This window comes from Diabrotica virgifera, chromosome 2 (assembly GCF_917563875.1).
Source record: "Diabrotica virgifera virgifera chromosome 2, PGI_DIABVI_V3a".
Taxonomy (NCBI): Eukaryota; Metazoa; Arthropoda; class Insecta; order Coleoptera; family Chrysomelidae; genus Diabrotica; species Diabrotica virgifera.
In genome coordinates this window covers 86,039,823-86,061,627 of record NC_065444.1, presented here as the reverse complement: position 1 = coordinate 86,061,627, position 21,805 = coordinate 86,039,823, and the positions used below count along the sequence as shown (strand labels likewise).

Here is a 21,805-nt window from a genome sequence, read left to right as displayed (position 1 = left end):
TTAATCTCTGTTCCTTGTGGACAATTTATAGTTAATTTTTCTGGTGAAGGAAATATAGCTAAAAATTGATTTACTTCTGGGATGATTTCAATATGATTTTTTGAAATTTCGACTCGGATATATTGGCATTCAGAAGAATTTTCATTGGTTATTATTTGCTCTTCACATTTAAATTTATTATTGTTTTGAAGGTGACGAGGGCATTGGAATATTTTACCTTTAGTACATATGTCGTTGAGAGGTTTTATTATATTTTTGGATTTCAGCAAAAATTTTGTGTTTGGTATTATTGTTGAGAATTCTGATTCATGCTCTGTGGGAATAGATAATAAATAAAAGAGTTCAAATTCTAATTCGAAATCAATGGGTATAGAAAGAAAATAGGTTATTTTATTTTTGTCTATTTTACAGTTAACTTCTAATAAAGATTCAAAATTTAATATGTTTTCATAATTAACTTCAAACGGAAGTTGAGATTGGTAATGGGAAGAGATTTTTCTTATTTCTGATAATAAGTCTCGGGATTTTATGATGCTTGGGTGTAAGGTTTTGAGCTTACAGAATGTGAGGGAGTTTTCGATATTTTCTAAAACATTAAGTATTGAATTAAAGATAATTAGCATTTCATTAAACAAATCTTTCAAATAGACAACATTTTCAAGATTTCCTTGAAAGTTAATGATATCTTTGATTTCTAGTATTTTAGATTTAAGATTTAGTTCGTTATTTTGAATGTCGACTACAGTCTGATTAAAATTTTTAAGTTGATTTTGTAAATTAATTTGGTTTTTCTTTAAATGTTCCAACATTAGATTTATCCTTTCTCCGTCATCTGAATCTAAGTTACCAGTAATGGTTTTAACTATTGATCCAAGACCATTTATTAACCCTCTTCTTTTCCTTATACTAGTAGAATGAATATTAAAATTATCTAACTTATCATCTATACTATTCTTAACATACTGAATTAAATTAATAAAATTTTCAGTTTCTGACCTAAAGAAAGTATCATTTGAAATATTAGTTTTGAGATGGTCGTACTGAATATTTAGATTTTTGTATTCGTTTAATAATGGATTAAGATCATAAAAGTGGATAAAAGTATGACTTGCTTTTTGTAATTTGTTTGGCAGGTCCTAGGTTAATGGGTAGAATGCCCATATTGTTGCTAATATCATTTATGTTGATGGCTGCATGCCCGACTGCGATGCACCTGTAATAAAATTATAAGGTTTTTGTTTAGGTCGTTTAATATTAGATAAGTGTATATCTTCAGTTGTATTTTTGTGTCGAGTAACGATTTTGGCTGTCTTTCTTCCGCGATTAATGCTTTTTATTTCCTCCTTTTGATATTTGTTTTTTGTTTTTCCTTTAATTTGTTTGTTACGCACAAATATTTTGGAAGGAATTATTTCAGGTACTTCTTCACGATTTAAATTTGCTTTTCCAATTAATTTTTCTTTATTTGCTTGTAAATTTTTATTTATTTCTGAATACAGTAACTTCATTTTTCCTTTATGGTTGATTATATAATTATTATTAAGTGGTTTTTCCAGATCTAAGTCGAAAATAGAAGTATTCTCTAAATGTCCATTTATTATTTCATAGGGTTTAAATTTAGTCGCTGAGTGTATACTACTATTATAAGCCAATAGGGCATAATTGACTTTTTGTTCTATTGGTTCGTTTTTAAAATTGTCGCGGTTATTAAATAATCTAATATGTTCGATAATTGTACTATGGAATCTTTCGGCAATTCCATTGGATTCTGGGTGTTGTGAGGTTATAAAATGGATTTTGATTTTATGAACAGCAAGAAGTTCTTGAACTAGAGAATTTTTAAGTTCGGTACCATTATCCGAAATTATTTGTTCGGGTGTATTATGATGAGAGAAATACTTTATTAGGGCGTTTACAACTTCTATTCCTTGGGCGGATTTTAATTTGTAGAGTTGGGCATATTTGGAAAATGAATCGATTACGGTTAGAAATTTAGTGTTTTCTAGTGTGATTGTATCGAGATGTAATATTTGGAAGGGTTTGACTGCTGTGGGGGTAACATTGAAAAATGGTTTGATTGGGTTTCTATCGTATTTAGTTAATTGACAGATTTCGCACTCGTTTATGTAAGTTTGAATCGAAGCTCTTTGATTGGGCCAGTAATATATGTTTTTTATGCGCGACTCGGTCTCATCTAATCCTCTATGGTTTTGTTTTCCTTCGTGATAGTTTTGGATTAATTCTTTTATTTCATTGAGAGGAATGTCAATAAGTTTCTTTGTACAGTTAATGAAGGATATTTGGGAATTTTTAAAGAATTTTTGGACGACTACGCTAAATTTTTCGTATATGGGATCCTCAAAATATAAATGATATTTTAATTTTGGGACAGTGTAATCTTTGACGAATTTTATGACATCCTTTTCGAAATTGTTTTTCGAAAATTGTACCAGAATTCTTCGCTTATTATTAAATAATATGATAATATTGGGTATTGCTGGTTCGAAGTTTACTTCAGAAATGATTATTTGATTTTTTCCTACATTTACGGCACATTCTGCGATAGGAATGCCGATAATTGGATTTTCTTGACTGGTGTGTATTGTGTTACCTTCGTCATCTGGGTCATCTGCTTCTTCGCATTCAACTATAAGTGATTCGTTTTCTACGTCATTATTTGGGGTATTAAGTAGTTCTTCGTCAAAATTCATTATATAATCCATTTCTTCTTCGGTATTTGGTTGTGTTTCATTTGTCTCATTTACATTTAATTCTATTCTGGATAGAAAATCACTGTTAGTGTTTAACGCACCTTTTTTGTATACGACATTGTAGTCATATTCTTCCAATTTGAGGCGCCATCTAACTAACTTTGAGTTAGGGTCCTTTAAAGAAAATAGCCATTGTAATGGCTTGTGGTCAGTTACAATTGTAAACTTACGACCAAAAAGATAAGGGCGGAAATATTTCACTGCCCAAACAATCGCAAGTAGTTCCTTCTCAATTGTTGAGTAGTTGGTTTCGCTTTTATTTAAAGTTCGACTAGCATACGCTATAGGTAAATCAGATCCGATTTTTCCTTGGCTCAATACAGCCCCTAGTGCAAGGTTGCTTGCATCTGTGGTTAAGTTGAAGGGTTTAGAAAAATCAGGGTACTGTAGTATTGGATCATTAACAAGAAGATTTTTACACATTTCAAAACACTGGGAATAATCTGAATCGTTTACGTTTACAATTGCATCTTTTTTGAGACGAGAAGTTAAAGGTTTAGTTAATTTTGAGAAATCTTTTATAAATTTTCTATAATATCCCAATAATCCTAAGAAACCTTTTAGTTGTTTGGTATTTTTTGGAATAGGAAAGTTTACGATAGCTTTAATTTTGTCTGGATTGGGTTTTACGCCATCTGGTGTAACGATATGTCCCAGATAAGCAACCTCTTTTCTTAAAAATTCTGATTTATCAATTTTAATTTTAAAATTTGACTCTCTTAATCTCTTAAAAACTTCTTTTAAACTTGTAAGGTGTTCTTGGAGACTGGTACTAAACACTATAATGTCGTCCAGGTACACAAGACACTTTTCATTTTGTATTCCTCGAAGTATATTGTCCATAACTCTTTGGAAGGTCGCCGGTGCGTTACGCAATCCAAAGGGCATTCTGAGGAATTCGTAGTGACCGTTTTCTGTATTGAACGCAGTTTTGGGTATATCTTCTTCGGCCATTTCTATTTGATGAAATCCCGAAGCAAGATCTAAAGTTGTGAAATACTGACAACGACCTAGTTTGTCAAGTAAATCGGAAATATTAGGTAGGGGATATCGATCTCCTAAAGTGATTTCGTTTAATTTTCGGTAGTCAACTACGATTCTGTATTTAGGTACTTGGGAGTTATCCAATTTTTTGGGAACGACCCAGATCGGGCTCGACCACGCTGAGTCAGAATGACGAATAATATTCTGATCCAGCATACTTTGAATCTGGTTTTGTACCTCTTTTCTATAGATTTCAGGATATCTATAGGACTTCGAATAAATAGGTATATCGTTAACTGTTTTAATATTATGTTTGACTTTACTAGTAAAAGATAGCATGTTGCCAGTTACATGAAATATATCTGAAAATTCTTTGATAAGTTTTAATATAGCTTCCCGTTCTTCGATATTCATGTGTTCAGTGCGAACTTTGGAAATGTCGAATTTAAATTTTTCTGCGTATATATTATTTAGATTAGGGTAAGCTGTGCTATAATAGTTTTCTGAGAAGCTTTCAGCTTCGATGGGTGAAGTGAAAGTAACTTTACATGCATTCTCAGAAGAGTTCAAAATACTGCAAATGGCTTTATTATTTTTAACTTTTGTTAAACACTGTGGGATTTCTACGTTCCCAATTTTGGTATACGGGATTATTACATCGCCATTATTGACATTTTTTATGCCTACGGAAATTATTTGCTCCGTACGAGGAGGCACTACTATACAATTCATGCTGTCCTCGTTAATATTATGATAAAGAATTTTTATTTTACTATTTTTTGTTATTAGAACATTATTTATTAAATCTATTTTAGCATTAAGTTTCTTAAGATTGTCTAATCCTAATAAACAATCAAAGTAGTCATGAAATTTAAATATGCAATAATTTAATTTCATAGAATTTTTGGTTTGGAATATTTTAGAAGTAGGAATCACAGTACAAAAATTTTGTTGGCTCCTGCCTAAAGCGGTTGAAACTTGAAAAGGTTTCCGAAAAATGGCATTTTTAAAATATTTTTCTGCTACATTTGGAACAACAAAAGACTTAGTACTACCGGTATCAATTAAAACTTTCAGATTATTTTCAGGAAAAATTATATACGGTAGTTCACTTTCTTTATTGGTTAAATTTAATAATTCTATTCTACTTGGTCCGAGGCAATTTCCTCTAAAAAATGATCATTATCTTCTTGGTATACATTTTTATCATCGGAATTATTTATTTCGTCAATATTATGTAATTCTTCTTGAATTATATTTTGTGGTTGCCTAGCAAAATAATTTTGATTTTGACTACGAGGTTTGTATCGATTTTGATAATTTTGGTTCGGTCTGAAGGTATTATTTGTAGAAATAGTCATCGGAGTTGGGTTTGGAAGATTTTGGTTTTGATTAGGTCTAAAAACGTTACTAGTTCTGCTAGTGTTAGGTTGATTTTGATTATTGTTAAAATTTCGGGTTTGTGTGTTTTGATACTGATTTTTTGGGAATTGGGAATAATTATTATTCCTTTGGTAATTATTATTTTGGAAGTTGAAATTATTTGGTGGAACATTATTAGATGAGTTTGATTTATTTTTATTTGAAAAATTATTTGATGATGAAGGGTTTTGATTTTTGGGAGAATTATTTTGTCCCATATAGATTTGGAAATCATTTGTGAGAACATTTAAAGCTGTGTTCATATCATTAGGGTTTTTAGTACGCATAAAAGTTCCTAAGGGTTCTTTCAGACCTCGTAATAATACTCTTAAAGCCAGATTTCTAAAATAGCTACCAAGTATCTCTTGTTCGTTACGGTTAGAACGAGTTTGCAACAAAGATATTTGTAGATTTAAGAGATGCTGTATTTTTTGGAAAAATTCGAAAGGCGATTCATTGCCTTGTTTAAGGTGTGTAATTTGTATACTAAGTGTATAAACGTCTCTTTTATCTGCATAAGTGTTTAATAGAGCATCTTTTAAATTTTCCCAAGTTTTTATACTACATGATGAAATATTTATGGCGGCTTCGCCTTTAATTTTTGCTAAAATGCTAGAAGTCAGATATTCATTCTGAAAATCGGTTGGATCGGCTACATTATAAAATTTAGTGACTAGTTTTTCGCAAATCTCTATGAAGCGAGGAAGTAATGCGACATCTCCATGAAAATCTGGGATCATTTCCAGATATTCTTTTTTGAGTTGAGGTACAGCCGGTAAAGCCATAGTTAATTTGGGTTTTGATAAAGTGATTTTTGGTAAAAGATTGGAAGTATTTTCTTGATTTTTAAATAATAAATTAGTATTGTTTGAGTCAGAATCTGAATCAGAACTATCTGAATTAATCAAAATTTGTTTCTCTCTATACGACATAAATAAAGGTACTTACAGTAAGAATAGCTTCCAGCCCATCTATGCTCGAGTCCACGATGAAACGGCAGGAACAGGACCTTCACAGGAACTTCAATATTCACTTTTCACTATTCTTCAGATCAGGCTACTCAATTCACCCAACCAAGAGTCTATACTCGCGGTGCCGGTTATTATTTGTTCGGTTGATTATTAAATCGTTAACACGAACCGGGATTTATATCCGTTAAACCCGTTAAATCAATCCTACTGACTGCGCCAATTAACTTCGAACACTCCGTGTATAGGTTTTTAAAAAAGATTTATTTCAAATAATCTACAAAGTACGTCTTTAATGTCGGAGAACAGATTCTAAACTGAATTAAAAATGAAACAACTACAACTAACATGATAACAAACTATGAAATAGAATAATGCTGAAATTGCTGAAACAGTATATGCTTCCTGGCCAACGTCCTCTAACCTTGTGCATACACTGCTGTTCCTACACTATAACTTATATGTAAATAATGTAAAAAACACACACTCATTGGTTGGTTGGAGAGAAGGGTGCGGGTGGAGTACGCAGTGTAACCACCTCCTCGTTGTGAGTTCTGGGTTGTTTAAATATTATCATACAATATCTAAACAAGCGAAAAGCTTCACAATGTAACAGAAAAATGAGATAACTAAATGTTTTTTAATTTAGCAAAATCATCAAAAATTTCAAATTTTTTATAGATTTTGATTGAACTTGTGGATCGGAAGATATTTATCTATTTATCACCTGTCATAAATCCTGTCATTTGACATATTCTACATGTTCCACACATTAAAACGCCCATTTGGTGATAAATAGCAGTCTGATTTTAGCATGAGAGTTTAATCTCTGTTAGAAGAGTTTAAGTCTGTTCTGTCGGACAAAATACATGTGCCGTTTTCGTAGTCTAACCGTTCCAGATTTTTAACCTGTTCCACAATTAAAGTTTCCCCTGTTCAAGTGTTCCCATATATCAAAGTTTGTCCTACTGGACAGCCTTAAGCTATTAACAAATTTTCAGCTTGCTATTAATCAACTTTTTTTTATACGCGCGATCCAGACCTATACAGTTGCTGCCAAATATGACAAGGATATGTCAAATGGTTTTTAGTAAATACACTTAAATACAAAATATTGAATTTTGTGTTGAGTTTAGCGAGATGAATGTAGTAAACCCTTTTTAAGTGAAGATAATAGGGGACTAAAATTTCTGAACTCAAAATTATGTAGAGTAGGGGATAAAAAAATTGAACGTATTAAATGAGCGCTGAAAGACATATGTGGCCCCTCTGAATAATATATAATGTTTTGTGGGGAATTTAGATTTCTCGTCCCAAAAAACTCCCACTTACCAAATTTTGTCTTCTTGTCCCATGCCTGCCATGAAATATTCAAAAATAAATAAAATAAAAGTTTAATTTTGACACCCTGTATTTCGGTTATTAATAACTTTCGTAGTAAGGTAAGTTAGCTTAAATCGAATTATTTTAACCTCAGGAATCTGTTATTATTGTTATATCTGAATCTTTTTTGTTAGTGGCTTAGTTTGCATATTTTTCACAAAAATTTCCCGGATTCGTGTGACAGCTTAATCGTCCAGTACCCTGAATCTGAATATTCTGTTATTATTTTTTTCGTTGGTCTCAAAAACTATCGACCCTGGCCTATTAAGCTGGGGTCCAACAGAACGTGGCGTGACACGCCTTGAGAAAAAAAAATATATAATAGAAAATGATAGAATCTAAAGCTTCACAATGTAACAGAGAAGTTGCTTAAGAAGTTATATTTTCGAACTGCTAATTTCCTGTTTATATACAGACCTAAATCATTTGGATTAAGTGGCAACGTCAAATATCGATATTTCTCTCAGAATTTGTGATTTATGGCCGATTGCACCCCTTACTTATAGCCAGCGTGGATCGGCGTTAAGTGTTCCATCATTTGTCGGTAAATGACCACAGTTCAAAGGCAATCAAAAGCTGGAAAATATCCTTCCAACTCGGCTAGCGACTGGTACGGTCAGTGCCGTGGTATTTGTGTAGTCTAACGACGTTGTGTTGAGATTTTTATCATTGTATGAATTAACCAACTGAATAAAATTTCTAACTAAAAGAAAGAAGTATCAGCTACCTGGGAGTACTAATGCACAGTTATGGAGATACAGAAGCTGAAGTTGCACAACAAATAAACAAAGCCAACAGAATAGCAGGATATCTTAAACACACTATCTGGCGAAACAGTCATCTACGGACAGAAACAAAGGCCAATATTTATAGCACAGTAGTTAGGCCAATTTTATGACTTACACTGCGGAAAGACCTGACACTGCAAGGACAAAAGACTGATCGAAACGCGTGAAATGAAAATTGTTCGAGATATCATAGGAAAATCATTATGGGACAGACAACATAGCACAGACATTAGGCAAAGAGAACATAAAAAGTTACTGGACATTGAAAAGAAAAAAAGAATGATATAGCCATATAAGCAGAATGGGAGAAGGAAGACTGTTAAAGATAGCACGAGACAGATCACCAAACGGCCGAAGGAGTGTAGGAAGGCCACGGAAGAGATGGAGTGACAACCTGGATATCTGACGAGGAGGCATCCGAAGATGGAACAGGCGCGAGCCTTTTAAGGAAGCAGGAAAAAAAGAGGAAAGTAAATATTTATGAATCTCACAGCTAAGTGGGGTGCCAACAGTATTCTCTTTTCTTTTCACTATTACATATATATTTTATATTACTCTTTGCCGACGTAAACTAGTAAAGCGTGGCACGCCACACTCTAAAAAATGTTTAAATAGTTTGTAATTTAAATGTTCAATGTCACATAATATTTTAACATTTTTCCAGCTAGTATCCATTCAGCTGCAACTCCTTTAGGATCCCTGCTCAGCGGCATCTTAATGGAACGATGCGGTAGAAAATTGGCACTACAAATTGCTTCCATGCCTCTAATATTCGGATGGTTTTTAATTGCCTTTTCTCTGAACCACTCTATTCTGTTGTTAGGAAGATTAATTGCAGGATTTTCAGCGGGATTAACTGCAGCAGCTGGACAAGTAAGTAAACATAATATATCTTACATATCTTTAACTTACTGAAAATTACATGAGAAGGATTTTCATTGTCTCCTTTTCCGTTATTTCACAATTTAAAAACTGCCGATTTTAAAACGGGTTTTCACCTCAATTTGCGTTTTATGACTAGAACTAGACTAGATCTATTTTCTGCCTTTATTTCTACAAATTATTTTTATTTTAAATGATGGACTCTATACCGTTGATATTATGAAAGTTCATTTTGTCTAACAATAAAATGCCACTTCAGCTATTTTGGCAGAGTGTCTCTCCCAAGTAACTTAAACGTTCCTGGAAATTGATCCTGAAGCACAAAAAAGAGGGCTTAAAATAAAAAAACAAAAACTAAGTACATGACCATCAAAAGATGAACACCTGAGAATGAAAATAATATAGCAATAGACAACTATACTATTAAACGTGTGGATGCCTTCACATATCTGGGCACAGAAATCAATCAGACGAATTCCGTAAGTAGCGAAATTAATGCACGTATTTCCAGTGGAAATCGTACATACTATGCTAATAAAAGATTGATGACATCGAAATTATTAGACAAAAGAACCAAAATGACTATCTACAAAACCTTGATTAGACCCGTAGTAACCTATGGTTGTGAAACCTGGGTAATGACGAAAAAAGAAGCCCAACTCAGGACATTCGAGAGAAAGACACTGAGAATAGTATATGGCCCGGTGCAAGAGGACGACGGAAGTTAAATCCTTCGCTATTAAGATCACTGCTTGAAGACACTCATCGCGGGTCCAATTTCTTGTAGCGCGTTCCATTTCCAAACAACAACAAAAAAATACGGACAAAATTGAAATTTTAAATAATAAATCTACTAAAAAAAAAATGAATAACCATTTTCAATTTTGTTGCAAAACGAAAACACAGCCGAACCATATTCTAGTCCAATCAGAGAGTGCTGCAAGCACCCCTACCGGTTTCGAAACTTATTAGTCTCTCATCAGGAGGCACATATGCTGCTCTCCCTGATCCAACCAAAACAAACCCCAGCGTGCAGTCCCGGATTGCAACGAACGAAATGGCATAGATGCCCTAGCGGCAACTGCTAGCAAAAAGACTAAGTTTTCACTCTAATGGCATATAAAACAACATAATGCTATTCTACACCCCACCAGAATGAAAACAATGGGAACCTTCTCTGGTTACACCTCCGAGGCTTCTACAATTTGCAAGCCATACGGATGCTGAAACTAAGGAAGATGAGGGAATTCTACAATTTACAATTCACGTCCCATCTGCTCAGCGCGGTAAAGTTCCAACGAGAATGGTTCCCTTCATACTCCACACAGAGTAAATGTAAATCAAAAATGAATAACCATTTTCAATTTCGTTGCAAAACGAAAACACAGCACATTTTGCACAACAAACCAGACATTTTTTGACTGTTAAAAATGGACATCTTGGATATTAGCGCACCCTAATATGTCTGTGTAGATATTGGCATTGGATCCGACCGTCACATGTAACACCGTTGCCGTATCCTCTATTTTTTCATACTATCACGTTACAATTTTTTGTGATATTATATTTGTGTGTGAAATGTATCATTTTTGTGTATTTTAGGTATGTTCTAATATGTTATGTATATATAGGTTTTTAATTGATTATATTAAATCATTGGTCTAATGTCTCACCTTCAGTACTATCCTTGGATTATAAGCTTTAATTTGACACCTCATTTGTCATTATACCTAGTATAATGACAGAGAATTAAACGTTATTATTCTATTATTCTTGTAGGTACATTTAACATTGATTGAAATTATGAAAGAAATATATAGAAAACAGCATGGCAACACTGTGACGCACAAACATAAAAATTCAGCCACATTCAGCTGTGCGTTACATAGGGTGCTTTAATATCCAAGATGTCCTTAAAAATTTGACATCCATTAAATTGTTAATTTTTCATAGAATACTTTAGGCCTGTTTAACTAAGCAGAAAATGAGAATTTATTGATGAAAAACATCGCTAGTTATTAACGTATCTAACTTTTTTATTATTCAACATAAGCAAATGAGTCAAAAAAGGAAATATTAATAAAGCCTAAGGCTACAATTGAGTTTTAATTTCAATATTTTATATGCTAGAATATTTCACAGGGTGTTCCGAACTTTAAGAAAAAAACAAAGTACGATTGTTACACACGGTATATAATGATATTTAGCTGTCTAGCAACATTATTATTACATCACTTTTTTCAAATAATAAGGCTATAACATACTAAAAAAACACTCAAATCGGACAACAGGTTTAGTAAAATTGAGACATCTAACGTGTACAATTCAGCGAGTGAGTCGATTATTTTGCTCTCAAACAAAATAGTAGTTTTGTATACTGCTAGTTTTTATTTCCATTGCATCAGAAATTAAATGAAAATTATTTTTTTAAAAAAGATCAAATTTTTTTAAGTGATCGGGAAACATGTTAAGAGGAAACAGTAGCGATCAACAGGTAGCGAAAACGCGTTCCAAGATTTCGGCTGTAATTTTGAATATTTTTCGAGATATTTGGCACATGTATTCGTAATATAATAAAGAATGGCGGTACAGAGCCCAATTTGAAAAATATGTTAATATGTGGAAATTACTCTGTAATTAAATACAATATTAAAAAAACGAGCCTGTACCGCCATTAAGAAGAACAAAAAAATACATTTTCTTCAAATAAACTTTTTTGTCCGATGCCTAGATTTTGTGTCATTTTGGAACTACTAAAATTTTTTATTTCATTAGTAGTTCCAAAATGACACAAAATCTAGGCATCGGATAAAAAAGTTTATTTGAAGAAAGTGTATTTTTTGTTCTTCTTAATGGCGGTACAGGCTCGTTTTTTTAATATTGTATTTAATTACAGAGTAATTTCCACATATTAATATATTTTTCAAATTGGGCTCTGTACCGCCATTCTTTATTATATTACGAATACGTGTGCCAAATATCTCGAAAAAATATTCAAAATTACAGCCCCAATCTTGGAACACGTTTTGGCTACCTGTTGATCGCTACTGTATCACCTTAAGTCAAAATATAAATTTTTTGGAACATATTATTTTATAATTGATGGATTCGACCGTTACTTGATGGAAGTTCATTTTATCTAATAATAAAACACTGAAAACATTTGTTTTCTATACTTCCACAGAATTTATTATAACTAAGTGACTACAGCTGTTTCGGCAGAGTGCCTTTCTCAAGTGATATAGTTTACAATGTGTTTGCCTTTTTAAGTCTTCAACTGAAGAGGTTGAGGAGTGGGGAGCTGTTTGTCTCGAGTTGGTCATTCAGCATTATATCTGTATTTTTCAGTTTAATAATTTCCATAGATTCTAAACAAGATAGCTTAAGGCCTTTATTTTGAATATGCAGAATTTGAAACTCTTCATTGAAAGAATGATTATGATCTAGAAGGTGAAGTGCGTATGTAGAAGTGTCTGTTTTTCTATTGTTGAATGCCGTTTTGTGTTCTGCTATCCGTACATCGGTCAAACTGGCAGAACTTTTGACAAACCGATAGCAGAACACAAAAGGGCATTCAACAATAGAAAAACAGACACTTCTACATACGCACTTCACCTTCTAGAACATAATCATTCTTTCAATGAAGAGTTTCAAATTCTGCATATTCAAAATAAAGGCCTTAAGCTATCTTGTTTAGAATCTATGGAAATTATTAAACTGAAAAATACAGATATAATTCTGAATGACCAACTCGAGACAAACAGCTCCCCACTCCTCAACCTCTTCAGTTGAAGACTTAAAAAGGCAAACACATTGTAAACTATATCACTTGAGAAAGGCACTCTGCCGAAACAGCTGTAGTCACTTAGTTATAATAAATTCTGTGGAAGTATAGAAAACAAACGTTTTCAGTGTTTTATTATTAGATATTATTTTATTGTTGGTGAATCGACATTTTTTCGCAATGGGTACATTGGTACGTTAACAGACATAACTATCATTATTACTCAAATGAGAAACTACACCTCTTTCAAGTTACAATGCACGTCCAATGTACAATGCTACAATGTTACAATGCACGTCCGACAAAAAGGTGATCGTTGAATGTGTGAAGAGGCAATGTTGGATAATATGTTATTAGACCATACTTCTTTGACCGAACGGTTACTAGCAATGAGTATCATAGGTTTATAATGGACGAGTTACTTGGCTTGGTCTTCTTTCTTCTTTAGCCCATTTCTATCCAACTTTGGACATAGGTCTTCCCCAAATCTTTCCATTTCCGTCTGTTTTTGGCTGCGATTTTCTAGTTAGTTCCTGCAGCTTTTACAATATCGTCCTTCCATCGCATCTGAGCTCTTCCTCTTCCTCTTCTTCCTGTCCATGGTATCCAGTTTTGTATTTCAGCATTCCATCTTATATCTTCCTGTCCCGCATTGTGGCCCACAAATCTCCATTTTAACCCTGTTAGATGTTCAGTTACATTTTTACTTTTGTTTTCTCTCTTATCCATTTGTTTGATTTTCTGTCTTGTAGTTTTATTCCCAACATGGATCTTTCCATTTTTCTCTGAGTTATTTCTACTTTGTTTATTATGGCCTTTGTTAATCTCCATGTTTCTGAGCCATACATCAGAACAGGAAGGATGCACTGGTCAAGTACACGGGATTTTACGTACTGTTGTATCTGTACGCTTTTTAGTATCCATCTTAACTTTTCAAACGCTGCCCACACCAATCGGATTCTTCTCTGTACTTCAATTGTTTGGTTCTCTTTATTAGCTTTGATTTTTTGACCCAGGTATTGTTTCGTTAACAATCTCAATATTGACATTATTTATATTTAAATTTATTCTGTCATTTGTATTTGTCATGATTTTTGTTTTACTCACGTTCATTTTTAATCCTATCTAATCCTTCTCTGATGCGTTGAGTCTAGTTGAGTCAGCATTGTGGCTAGTTCTTCTTATTTGGTTGTAATAAGGACAACATCATCGCAATATCTGAGGTTATTGAGATTCTTCCCGTTTATGTTGATACCGATTCCAGTTCTTTAAAGACGTCTTCCAAAGCTAAGGTGAAAAGTTTTGAGGATATTACATCTCCTTGTCTTACGCCTCTACGTGTTTCTATAGGATTTGTTTTGTTTGTTTTATTTTTCCATTCGACTGCCATATTTGCTGTTTTATAGATCTTATTTAAGAGGCTTACTTGGCTTGGTATATAGAGGATATTCTCTTCCGAATTAGACGAAACATGTTTTTCAACACGACAGGACAATACTGCATCGTACAATATATTATGTTAGGCATGTGTTAAATAATACCAACAGTGACAGTTGGATCGGATACGGTGGTACCGTGGAATGGCCACCAAGATCTCCAACAATAACTCCACTAGATTATGTTTTGGGTAGGTACATCCAAAATATAGTTTTACAAAATCTACAGGGATATATATCTACAAAATGGAACATGCTAGGTATGTACAATCCCACAGCAAAATAAAGGGACCATCTATGGGGGATGGTTCCCAAAGCTAATAAATCATTTAAAAATAACAATACACTAGAAAAACTTTGTTGTGTCATTCATATATTTATTATCTTGGAAACCTAATCCACAGCTCTTTAAATATTACCATTACCATCCTCAATGAGCGTGTAAATATTTCAAAAATGATTGACTTTATACCTAAAAAACCGTTTACGAACTCTTCATTTTTTTAATAAATATATTCAAAAATGCTTTACAGCGTGTTCCCTTAAAATAAAACACAACTTTAGTTTATTCCGTTGTTAAGACTGACCCTATATAACCGAAAATAATTTTAATAAACATTTCTAACATACATTAGCCGTAACAAAAGAAAGCTAGAGGTTTGGCGCACTCTGTATATTATCCTAATTCCCAGTTGACACTATGTTTGTTGTCTGTCACGTTGGTGTATAGTAAATTACTCAAGAATATCATTAATTAGGATGTATACTACGAAGCTAAATTGGATTAGGCTTAACGAAAACATGTTACACTGTAAATATATGGTACAGCTGAATTTGTAGGAAAGCAATAATAGATTAAGTACAGGGCTGTTGGTTCGATAGCACTTAAAATCTACTATGACTATGACAAACATACAGGTTTGATCATTTCATGAAATAAATGGGGAAAATGTTCTTAATGAAAAGGAATGAGATATCTTCTTGTTTTTCTTCCTTTGTGTTAGCAATTTTGCTTGTCGTTTGCAAGTTGTTATCTCTATGAAAAATAATCGCTCCACCTCTTGTGCGGTCAAACGAATGATTGGTAAAACGAATATGGTTTATTTTAACTGCTTTTATTTATTTTATTTTGTTTTTTTTTTTTTTTGGTAGTCAGTGCTATCACCTCTTGTCCGTATGCAAGCTTCAGTTTGCGTGGGCATCCTCCTAATCAAATTATCGGCATTTTGTTGTGGTAGGTTGCTCCATTCTTCAAGAGCAGCTTGTACTAGCCGTGCGGTGTTTTGTGGATTTTCCCTGCGAGCTATAATTTTTCTTTTAAGCATATCCCACAAATACTCTATAGGGTAATGCTCGGGTGAGCAAGCAGGCCACTCCAAACAAGGGATACCTTCTGCTTCAATGATGTCTTTAGTCACTCTAATGGTACGTGTAGGTCCATTATCATACATGAAAATTAAATTTTCTCCTGTTGCACCTCTCCACAGCCTAACTACAGGTTATTTATCAACATACCTATGAGCAGTTAAACTTAACCGGATGAACATTAAAGGAGTTTTTTTACGGATCACAATTCCTCTCCAGAACATTATACTTCCCCTTTTATAGTCGTTAACAGATCTGTTTTCGTTCTTGCTTGTCTTCCTCTACCTCTAAATACATGATTCCGTGGATCATCTGATTTTACACAAATCCTGAGTTTTTCTGAAAATACCACATTTTGTCAATTCCCAATGTTCCAGTTTTGGTGGTGAAGACACCAATTTAGGCAATCAATCTTGTGCTGCCTGGATAACTCGGGAACCCATAACTGTCTCCTGATGTATACTTCTTGGCACGAACTCTTCTTCTTATCGTTTTAACTGAAACAGTTACACCTACACAGTTAGCTTCCAAATGCTGCCTTTGGAGCTGCTGGTAAGAAATGGTTAGGTGTCTTCCAGCTGATTGGACAATTAAACGATCGCGGCGAGCCGTTTTTACTTTTTGGCGACTTTCCCTTACTTTATTTTTGAGCTTTCCTAGCTCCTGTTACCTAGCATAGGTTTTGGACTGAACGCCCTCTGTTACGCCTCTCTCTGCAGCTATGTTCCTTCTGAGAACATTACTAGCTCCACAAAACCAATAATATTTCCCCGTTGTAAGCTCTATAACCCCACATTATACATATTTTCGACTTTGGCCGCAAAAGTTAGTTTATTTGCAACTTCAGCAAATAACCTATACCATACCGAGCTGTACTATCTGATTGTCTTATCTAATTGTTTATTTTCAATAAAAACCTTTAGTCTTCACAACAATAACAACTTTTTTCAAAAGAAATAAATATTGTTTTGAAATACATGGTGATTCCATATAAGTTTGGGTGTGTATACTACATACTATTCTCATTTCTTCTGTTTCCAGCACTCTTTGTGTTTTTGGCTGTGTTTGGTCTTGCTTCTGATGCGAACGTCATTGTTGGTCTCATTTTCAATTCAAGAACCTTATTGGTTCTTTAATGATTACCGTTCTTCTAGTGTTTTGAATTGAAATCGTCGTGTTAAATTATTTTGCTCTTATATTAAATCTTTGAAGGTTATGTTCATTTTGGACTATCTATATTGCACCGTCTGCGTAGCAGAGAATTTTAATATTATTACCTACTCCCCATTCTATCCTCTTCCTTTATTAGCGCTCTTTACGACTTCATCCATTAGATTGAATATCACAGGCACAGGGCTTAGTGAATCCCATTGTCTTATTCCATTGCCTGTATCTATAGGTTCCGTAAGGTGTCTATCTATTCTGCTTTCTATCTCATTGTTTGGATAGATGTTTTTAATTTTTTCATAATATCTAGGAAGAGATAGATTGATTAAGTACTTTTGACCCAATATAATGTAGTTGCAATCACGAGCCGCTCTAACTCATAAAATGCAGGAAACAATTATCAGAAGAAGAGATCAATAGAAAGAAGACACTCGAACCTCAAATAGCTTTGATGATTGCCAACCTTTAAAACAGAGAGGACACGCAAATTAGAAGATATTTTTCAATGTTTTTGAATGCCCTTGGTTTTTAATATATTCCAAAGCGTTGTGTGTGTGTGTGAGATCCTGGCTTCAGACAAAATCTATTTGCCACAAAACATGTAATTTCTTAAGTATATTAAATGTTTTCATGTCGTCTACTTTAAACTATACCGCTATTTTTGAATTTCTGATAAAATTAATGATGGAATCTAGTACCGATTTATCTGAGGAAGAAATGAGAGCTGTAATATTTAGCGGCAATGGACACTCGTGATGAATTAGTTCTTGATACAGAATTGAAGAAGATTGAGAGTTCAGACAACATTCTAGAAATATATGATTTAGATCACCAATGGATACACTGTCACAACTACAGACAGGAGAGTTAAGTATTCCAATTTTATATAAGTGAGATGGAAAGCGACCATGGTTCAATTTTAAACGAGTCAATAGTGATATTTCTGCTCTATTATAATTAAAGGTGAAGTGAGGAATATTTTTTGGAGGTGTAGGGTGAATACTGAAATAATGGTTTGTAGATTTATTTGCAACTCTTTTGTAATCAGCTTCTCATTTCCTTCTGATATTAGGTTTGTTCCAAAGCGTTACAAGCTGTATTATATCTAAGGATTTTTCATAATCGATGAAAGCTACATAAGTACTTTTAAGTCGCGGTGCTTTTGGGGAAGTATATTTAATTCAAAAAGTGTCTTACTGGTACCAAGTGCACTCAAAAGCCAAACTAGGTTTCATCTAAGTTCATTTCGCATTGTTTTCTTGTCTAATCAGACTAATTATAAAAACATACTATAACCAGCTTTTACATTCATATTACACAGATCTAATAAAAATTAATTCTTTCTCATCAGAGAAGGTATAAACAGTGACAATCTGACTTCCTTCCTGCAAGAACTAACTTAAGTATTAAGACAAACTATCGCAGTAGGTAAAAGTAACCAAACTAGATAAATAAAAAAAATTAAAACAATTTAAATAGAATCAAGAATATCCGAAAAGTGATAAAGAGGAAAATTCTGTTAATATCAGTAACAGCCAAGTAACAGATAGGTACTTACCTAGGAAATGGTCGTTGAAACCATATACCACAAAAAGGTCAAAATCGCAAATAAGGTCATTAACCCTGGAAGCTCACACTAGGGTGTGAGATACCCATCGCGACACTTAACTGCATGTAGCTTGCGCAGCTGCATTTCAATGGTAATACTGCTTTATGTAAATTCAGTCTCTAGTCTGCCAAGGACGGGTGTGTAGTTGCGGTTTCATTTGAGCAATATTTACAATCACGAGAATTTATTGAATACAGGCTAGGGTATGTAGCACCCATGTGTGAGGTTTGCGATCAAGTGTGCGTTCAAGTTAATGACCTAACAACACAACATCCCACAAATTTAGTAAAGAAAACTAGGTGTTATTTCTGCAAAGGCAAAGATGGAAAAGCAAAGCGTGCATGCTCGGCTTGCTATAAAGCATAATGAATGAAGCATAGAGCCACATTGTCTTATGAAAGTAGTTACTAAAATGAGTGAAACTGAAATACCTGGCTAAGAATGAATATGAGTTCTATAATCAAAAGGTGTTATATTTTAGTTAGAAAGACCATTTTGTTGTTAAATTAAATTAAAATATTTTGAATTATGTTTCCGGTTTTTTAGAAAATGTTTTTTAATTATTTTTAGGTATTTTTAATATTTTGTTCTTTTGTGTTACTACAATTAAGAGAGAGAAAATAAAATTATCGATTTAATTATTCGTATGTATTCAATAGTGATTAGAGAGTCTCTGGAAATCATAAAATATTTACTTTTTTTTTATTTCTTCACAAAAAATCATTGGGTATCTGACACCCATGTGTGCGGTTTATGTAAAAAAATAGGTGTGATCCATAGATGAGGGTGTGATCTTCCAGGGTTAAAACTGCAGATCCAATGTGAAGTACACAATAATTGGCGAGGGCCGCTTTAGGTAAACTAACATATTTATATCTGGAAAAGCACCTGCATTCCTAGAAACTTAAAGAAAAAGTGTATAGCATGCATAATTCCAGTTATCACTACGGATTTGTACTTACCGTAGCCCTTACCAGGAAATAATAGTGGACTAGATAAAGATCGGAACAACTGGGAGAGACCGACTTCAGAAGTGGTCGGAGGTAGGAGAGCGTAGCCCATACCAGGAAATCTGGTAAAAAACTATAAAAAAACAATGCAACTGGTCAATGGAACAAAACATGCTGGAATAATACTAACAGACAAGATTCTAAACACTAATATAAGGCGTGGAACGATATACAGTCGACTCTCGTTAATTCGAAACTCGAGGGACTCTTAAAATATTACGAATTATTGAGTGGTTGAAATATCACATGGTTCGAAATTTGTGAGAGAAAATAAAGAAATCTGCGAATTATTAATTGTTGATCAATTAATATTTATTAACTTCTATTCTATAACGATGACAAAAGTTTAGATGTACATTCGTGTACTACATACATGTATGTATTTATAATGTGAATTCAATCTTTCGAAAGAACTGTATTATACTGGTTTGCTTCAAAGCACATTGCTGCTGCTCCCGAGTGCTCAATAATTTTTTTAAGAGAAAAAAGTACTTGAAATGCCTTTTCATCACTTTCGTTTTGTAAACAGAAGGTTTGTAAGGTATCGAATGAGGATCTTCCTTCCTTAACTGACACCTCTGCCAAAGGTTCTTATGTATCGTACTCATATTCATCGTTACTTTTTTCATTCGTATCTGTCGCAGATAAAAATTTCACCATCGGTTAGTGAACCTGAGACAGCAACATCTTCATCTACTTGAACAAAGTCAGAAAAACTCACACCGCTGATGTCAACTAATGGTTCTATTGCTGGTTCTTCATCATCCATAAGTATTGGAAGATTTTCCTGATCTTCTTTTAAGAAACCGGATTTTTTGAAGCAGGTACAGAAAAAGAAAGTACAGAAAACTACTTACTACAATCTTTCCGCACCTTTCTCTCTGCAACTTTGAATTGTCGAGTGCTGGACGCCGATGAGTTCGAATTAACGCGTCGTTTTTTTATATAGCAAATGATTTTTTTCGTTCGAATTACCAAGTGCATCAAAATTTAGTTCGAAATATAAAGAGATTTTGTAGGGAACTCGTGATAACTTTGAATTATAGAGAAGTTCGAATTATCGCAGGTTTGAATTAACGCGAGTCGACTGTAATGATAACAGGTAGACATGGAGAATCCAAGAGACGATGGGGGACGACAAAAAGCATGGGAAGCGCTCAAAACAGATGGGAAGCTGGTATAGGAGCAGTGACAGGCTGTATCCTGGTGTCCTCCTGGACCTATAGTACCTGGTATCCTCATAGTTCAAACATTCGAGTAGAAAATTAAATAAATGCACTTTTTTCACTGCACCTTCTTGTAAATATAAAATATCGTTTAGTGTTTATTTTTTGTATAACGAAATTTTGGAGCTTTTAGCAGATTAAATCGTTTAAAAAATTAAGATACTTATTGTTCTTCCCCTTTCTTTCGCCATCTTTTATGCAAAAAAGAGTTCACGTTCATTTATCATTAAATAAATGAATTTAGACGGCGCGCGGCGTTTGTTAGAGTGCGGCTCAATCTGCTCCATTTTTCACTACATTTAATTGAATATAAGCCCTAAAAAAGAAAAGAATCAAGAATGAAAAGCGTCAAACACTGTTAAACCCATTTAAATGAGAACACTTGATATTTCGAAAGGGCGGAAAATCTTGAGTGGAGTGTGATTTTGATTTAATTGAATTTCATTTCGAATTAAGTCGAGGCATCGGACCGAAAGGAAACAATTTTTGATTTTTTGATCGATTAATTTTTATTTTATAGCTAGGGTGATATTTCTTATTATAGTCCAGGGTAATAAGGTTTTTGCCATGACACTTGAACAGCCAGGGTACTGAAGCGTTTTTTTCGACAGGTAATACCTATAAGAGCAAATTGTAACTATTTCCTGCTTAGGATCTGGCGGCCATTTTTATTTATAAACAATTAAGTCTCAAAAAAAGGCATTTTTCACTTATTTTTCAAATCAATGGAAAACAGGGAAACTTATGATTTTTTTAGTACAAATATCTTCGAGATTATGGAAAAAGCTTTAAAATGACGTATTACAAAGTTTGATATACTCATTTATTGTTAATATAATTGCGAAAAAAGGTCGGAATTGCAAAAAAAAATTATTTTCGCAATAACTGTTGTAAAAATTAGTGTAGAGCTTTGAAATTTTTCTCAAATAAGGGTTCTTTGGTGCTTAATATGTGATAAAAATTTCAAATCGATTCATTAAATTGTTTAAATTTTATTCAAATTGTTTATC

At 33.4% G+C, this 21,805-nt stretch overlaps 1 protein-coding gene across 1 annotated transcript in view; it reads left to right on the top strand.

Moving 5' to 3' along the window:
- LOC114329741 (facilitated trehalose transporter Tret1) overlaps positions 1-21,805 on the top strand; it is a 194,658-nt gene that overhangs the window by 149,850 nt on the left and 23,003 nt on the right. The window contains exon 4 of the mRNA XM_050643836.1: positions 8,981-9,189. Within this exon, the coding sequence (XP_050499793.1) occupies positions 8,981-9,189 (209 nt within the window). The remainder of the gene's footprint in view (positions 1-8,980; positions 9,190-21,805) is intronic.